At 42.8% G+C, this 6,211-nt stretch overlaps 1 protein-coding gene across 1 annotated transcript; it reads left to right on the forward strand.

Moving 5' to 3' along the window:
• The first annotated feature begins 463 nt into the window (after nt 1–463).
• Nucleotides 464–2,329, forward strand: LOC116070643 (growth-regulated alpha protein). Its single transcript, XM_031342101.1, has 4 exons — nt 464–606; nt 706–829; nt 945–1,025; nt 1,716–2,329. The coding sequence occupies exons 1-4, from the start codon at nt 528–530 to the stop codon at nt 1,729–1,731; spliced, it is 300 nt and encodes a 99-aa protein (XP_031197961.1). The 5' UTR covers nt 464–527; the 3' UTR covers nt 1,732–2,329.
• The last annotated feature ends 3,882 nt before the right edge of the window (nt 2,330–6,211 follow it).

Consider the following 6,211-nt stretch of genomic DNA (forward strand, 5'->3'; position numbering starts at 1 on the left):
AAAAACAGAAGGCAAAAGCAAACGACCTCACCTGGGATAAGAGGCGGTAGATGTCTTTTTTAAAAATGCGTTAATCTGAGACATGAGTGGAATCTGCAAAACTCAAAAGAGAAGCTTCCGTCCCTACATATCACTGTAGCACCAAGTGGAATCCTAGGTGGCGTGGCGCCCACGTGCACATAACTCATGTGACCCACCTCGCCCTACTGCACTAGGCACTCTGAAGTCTCACCGCTCCCCCCCAGCCGTCACTTGTCCAGCGAAGCACGTCACTGCCTCCCCATTGGGACTTTGGAGCAAAAAGCAAAAATCCCAGAGTCTAATCCTTGGGAGTGGAGCAGGGGGGAGGAGCGATGTCCTTTCCGGTTGTGGGGAAACACCCTGTACTCCGGGAATTTCCCTGGCCCGGAGCTCCAAAGTTTCGAGCATAAAAGGGGCTCGCGGGAGCCCTAGAGCTCCATATCAGGACTCAGAGCCTCTAACCAGCTCCAATACTCCAGACTCCAGCCACACTCCAAAACAGCAACATGGTCCCAGCCACCCGCTCGCTTCTCTGTGCAGCGCTGCTGCTGCTGCTGCTGCTGGCTGCCAGCCGCCAGACGACAGGTAGGTCTTGCCACTTCTGTGGGTGGGTGGGAGGTGAGGAGGGACCTCCAGTGAGCGCAGCCGCCCACAGTCCCGCTGACCCAATGTCTTCTCTCCTAGGCGCGCCCGTCGCCAATGAGCTGCGCTGTCAGTGCCTGCAGACCATGGCAGGGATTCACCTCAAGAACATCCAGAGCTTGAAGGTGACGCCCCCAGGACCCCACTGCACCCAAACCGAAGTCATGTGAGTATCTTCCCGCGCAGCTTCTGCCCTTTCCAGAGCTGCCCAGACCCTCCCGCGCCCCTACACCCATCCTAGTGGGACTTCCTGACATGTGGGTCCATCCTTCTCTCTGCAGAGCCACACTCAAGAATGGTCAGGAGGCTTGCCTTGACCCTGAAGCCCCCTTGGTTCAGAAGATTGTCCAAAAGATGCTAAAGTGAGTTGTGACTTGTGTTTGTACTTGAGATTAGAATCAAGGGTGGGAGTACCAGCGTCTGACCCCTGAACATTAATTCTATCAAGGAAGGTCTGTGTTTAACTGAACATAGGAAAGTTGTGGTTATTTAATTGACCTTCATTTGAGACTATTAATTGGTTCTGATGCTAGAGAACTGTGTCCTGCTTGGCCACCACCACACTCAAAACCCCCATGCAAATGGATGGTGGCAAAACGTGTGTCCCTAAAAGATGGAGTAGAAGTGGCCAGTGGCCTATAAAGTCCCTTTAGGGGCTGGGGGAAAAAAAAACCGGGATCCTTGGCAAAGCACATCCCTGAGCCTTCTTTTGCCAGTGATATTTCCCTGGGTTCAAGGCTATGGTCTCTGGGAATGTTACATAATTTCTTGAACTTAAACCAAGTAGGGGAGATAATAGCCTCTATATCACAGAGTTGTGTGTGACAGAGGATTAAAGTCACCCTTGTAAATTAACCCATGGTGAAGTAGGGGTTTTTTATTTTTTTGTTTTTTCAAGCCAAGTGATTGATTTCACAGGAACCTACAGTACAGAACTTTGGGTGCAGGTGTAGACAGACATGTAGAAGGCCCATCTAGAGCCTCAGGGACTGGGATAAGAGAAGAAAGACTTTGATGACTATTTGTAACAACGACTCTTTTTCTGACTGCAGGGGTGTCCCCAAGTAATGGAGAAAGAAGACAGATTGCTCTGATGGTGCCTGTCTGGTGAACGCTGACTTCTGACAACACAGCTTAACACATTTTACAATTTCTTTTGAGGGTCCTATTTATTTATGTATTTATTTATTCCACAAAGTGTGTGGCTTTATTTTACATTAATATTTAACAATGTGGATATGTTTCATCGATGGTAGTTCGCTTCTGATTGTTCAGTTTAAAGATGGTAGGCTTAAACTATCTCATTAAACTAATATTTATTGGGAGACCATTAAGTGTCAACCACTGTGCTAGAAATGTGCTGTGCGGCAAGAAACGCAGAGAGATGAGAGTTTAGGATCACCTTTTGTGTTAGGGGGAGGACATGTGTGAGAGACTATGTTTGTATGTTTTGAAAAGAATGTCAGATATTTATTGAAAGTCATCTTTCATATTATATGGTCAACATTGATATGTTGAAGCTTCCCTTGGACATTTTATGTCTAGTTGGTAGGGCATAATGCCCTTTAATATTCTTTAACGAATGTTTTTCCTTGTCTTGGGACAGAGAAGTTTAAAGGACTGTTACAAATGAAATAAAAATAAAAGTATTATTTTAAAAATTACATGGGTGCTTTTTGCCTTATTCTTCTTGACATCGTGGCTTATAGTTAATCCTATACCTGTGCTGCCTGGAATTTCTTATGATTTGCTAACTTGAGAAGGAACAATGGGTACCCCTTAAAAACACATTCTATGTTCCTCCAACTTCCTTGATAATTCTAGATTTATATAAAACGTTGCTATTTTCTACACTGATCAATTTTTTATTCAAAGTAAAAATAGTTCCTTAAAAAAAAAAAAAGCTTTGTTGTTTAACAACGATATGTCCATACCACCCTGAAGGCAACCGATCTCATTTGATCTTGGAAGCTAAACAGGGTCAGGCTTGATTCGTACTTGGATGGGAGAAAGGGATCATGCAATGCTGTCTAGGCTGGCTTTGGACCCCTAGTCCTCTTGCTGCAGGCTCCCTACACACCAGAATCACAGCTGTGCATAGTGGACATACCTGGCTCTGAAATTCTTGACAAACTCCTGAAGCCTTACAAACATTTTAACAAGCCTTATAGTATGTGGATCTTCCAAACTGTGTAATTATCTTTCCCTTTCAATGAGGTTGGTGACTAGAGGTGGAAAAGTGGATTCTTTCTATGGACTTTAAAGCTCTGTGTTAATGAAAATGCTAATAAAAAGTAATGGCTTAGACAGGTAAGAAAACACTGTGAGGTAAAATACATGGTTTAAGGAAGAAGAATGACAGCTAATGAGAGGTATGGCTTCAAAATACACTGTGTTTTATCAATGGGTGACATATGGAGGGAAATTGTAAGAATGTACATTAAGATAGTTAAGCAATGCTGAGGAATAAAAGAGAAAGTTTAGAACTTAAACAATATGAAAGGCAGGTAAAATAGAACAAAATAAATGTCCTCAACCGTGCATACACAATCCTGAAGAAATGACCTGAGGAGTGTCTGTGGAGTCCGACAGACAAATTTCCAAAGGTCAGGCTTCATTTCTCAACCTTGGCACTCTGAGCTAGGCTACTGACTTGTTTCCATAGAAGACCTGAGAAAAGCAATGCACTGGAGAAAGTTTACGAAGCCCAAAACTGTTCCACATGATCAACACGAATATCACCAGTCAGAGCTTTCTAACGACTGTGGTGCAGCCGCTGACAGAAAAGATGACAGGAAAGAGAAGGGCTCATCAGTCACACTGATACTCTTCCACATAATCCAGAGTCCCAGAGCATACAGGAGAGCAGCACATAGATTCGAATATGAGCAACATTCTTCAAAATATCCAACAAGCACAAGCTTCAAAATTGTCTGAGGGAAAACAAGACACTATCAAAAATTTATTCAGATCAGAGATATGAGAGGCAGACACAAAGTGTGTGGTAGATTGAAGACCAGAATAGGAAAAAAAGAGACATGGACGGAATAGTGGTGGAATTTGAATAAAGACTGAGTTTAGTGAACAGCAATGCACTGGGATCCACCTCTTGGCTTTGATAAATACACTATAATAATGTAGCATGTAGACAATATGAGACACAGAATGGAAATTCAGACAGAAGAACTTTCCCCCACATAAATATTTTCTAACTCTAAAATTATTCTCAATTTAAATTTCAAATTTTCAGCATGATTTTGGAAAATGTACAGTAAATAAAACAATTAGGTGATAGACTTTAATACAAGTGTAATAAAATTACAACAAACTTAGATGGTCCTAACAAATAACCCAATTTTAAAAATGGGGTACAGAGCTAAACAGAGGTCACAACAAAGGGATCTCGAATGGCCAAGAAACACTTAAAAAAATGTTCAAAGTCCTTAGTCATAGGGTAGTACAAATCAAAATGACCCTGAGATTCCACCTTACACCAATCAGAATAGCTAAGATCAAAAACTCAGGTGACAGCAGCTGCTGGTGAGGATGTGGAGTAAAAGGAACACTCCTTTATTGTTGGTGGGATTGAAAACTGGTACAACCACTCTGGAAATCAATCTGGCAGTTCCTGAGAAAATTGCAAATAGACTTACCTGAAGACCCAGCTGTACCACTCCTGGGCATATACCCAAAGGTTGCCTCACCATACCAGAGGGACACATGCTCCATGATGTTCATAGCAGCCTTATTTATAATAACTAGAAGCTGGAAAGAACCCAGATGTCCCACACAGAGGAATGGATACAGAAAATGTGATACATTTACACAATGGAATACTACTCAACTATTAAGAATAAGGGCATCAGGAGTTTTGCAGGCAAATGGATGGAACTATAAAATATCTTCCTGAGTCTATGTTGGAAAGGACATACATGGTATATACTCAATAATAAGTGGCTATTAGCCAAAAAGTACAGAATACCTAGGCTACAACCCACAGAATTTAAGAACTTTAACAAGCAGAAAGGCCAAATGAGGATACTTCAATCTCACTTAGAAAGAGAAAGGAATTAATCATGGGAGGCAGAGAGAGGGGAGGAGGGATTTGGGTGGGAGTGGGGAGAAAAAGGGGGAAGGGGTAAAAAGATTAGGTATGGGGGGACAGGAGAGAAGCTCAGAGGGCCAGCACAATGAGTGGAAATATGCACCCTCAGAAGATGGGAGGTGGGTAGACATGCTAGAATGTACAAGAGACCTGGGAGGTGAGAGACTCTCAGGACTCAATGGGAGTGACCTTAGATGAAATGCCCAACAGTGGGGAGAGGGAACTCAAAGAGTTCACCTCCAGTAGACAGACAGGCCTCAAGAGGAAAGATGATGTTACTAATCCACAGTCAAAAATTCCTGACCCAGAAGTGTTCCTGTCTAAAAGAACTGCAGGGACAAAAATGGAGAAGAGACTAGGGTGATCCAGTGACCAGCCCAACTGGAGAACTATCTCATGGGGAGACACCAAGGCCTGACACTATTATTGATGCTATGATGTGCTTACAGACAGGAGCCTAGCATGGCTGTCCTCTGAGAGGCCCATCCAGTTGCTGACTGAGACAGACAAGGATACGTATACCTAATCATTGGGCTGAAGTCAGGGACCCCTATGGTTGAATTAAGGGAAGAATTGAAGAAGCAGAAGAGGAGGGCGACCCTATAGGAAGACCAGCAACTCTCAACTAACTGGGACCCCTGGGAGCTCCCAGACGCTTAGCCACCGACCAGACAGCACACACAAGCTGGTTGGAGGACCCTGACACACATATGTATCAGAGGACTGCTTCCTCAGGCCTTTGTGGGAGAAGATGTGCCTCATCCTTCAGAGAATTGAGGCCCCAGGAAGAGAAGAGGCCTGGTGGTGGAGGAGCATCCTCTCAGACAGTAGGGAGGAGGAATGGGATGAGGAGCTATTGGAGGAGGAACTGGGAGGAGGGGGCAAAGGCTGGATTGTAAATAATAAAAGCAAAAAGACCAAGAAAAAAAGAGTCAAAGATTGGCTATGAAAATAAAAATCTATGTTGCCTGAAGATATTTCTTAAGTATTTGACTCTAAATAGCTTAAAATGAAAATAAATAAAAATGTCTCCCATCACACAAAACCTACCTGAAAGGAACTCAATATACATCATCAATTAATAATTAATATATTATTGATATATTTATGATACATTAATGAATGTACATGTAGAAACAAGCAGTCATGAGAGAATAAAATCTGGTTCAAAATATAAAGGGGGCAATTATAGAAGAGACAAAGTAATGTTTAAATTTTACAAATAACATTAAAATACATAAAACAATTTGGTAAGACTAACAAAAAGCAGTAGAAAAACAGGATCCATAGTTAAAGAAGATTTTTTATACCTGGTGTGATGGTGGTACACACCTACAATCTCTGTGCACAAAGTGTCTGCAGTAAAAGATTTGTCTTTAGGCCGGGCGTGGTGGCGCACGTCTTTAATCCCAGCACTTGGGAGGCAGAGGCAGGCGGATTTCT

The sequence above is a fragment of the Mastomys coucha genome, unplaced genomic scaffold (assembly GCF_008632895.1).
Source record: "Mastomys coucha isolate ucsf_1 unplaced genomic scaffold, UCSF_Mcou_1 pScaffold22, whole genome shotgun sequence".
Classification (NCBI taxonomy): Eukaryota; Metazoa; Chordata; class Mammalia; order Rodentia; family Muridae; genus Mastomys; species Mastomys coucha.

Excerpts from the sequence above, each read along its gene's own strand:
- LOC116070643 (XM_031342101.1), top strand. The coding sequence starts at position 528 with ATGGTCCCAGCCACCCGCTCGCTTCTCTGTGCAGCGCTGCTGCTGCTG. Across the intron at positions 607-705 it reads TGCCAGCCGCCAGACGACAG|GCGCGCCCGTCGCCAATGAG; the intron begins GTAGGTCTTGCC and ends CTTCTCTCCTAG. Across the intron at positions 830-944 it reads TGCACCCAAACCGAAGTCAT|AGCCACACTCAAGAATGGTC; the intron begins GTGAGTATCTTC and ends TTCTCTCTGCAG.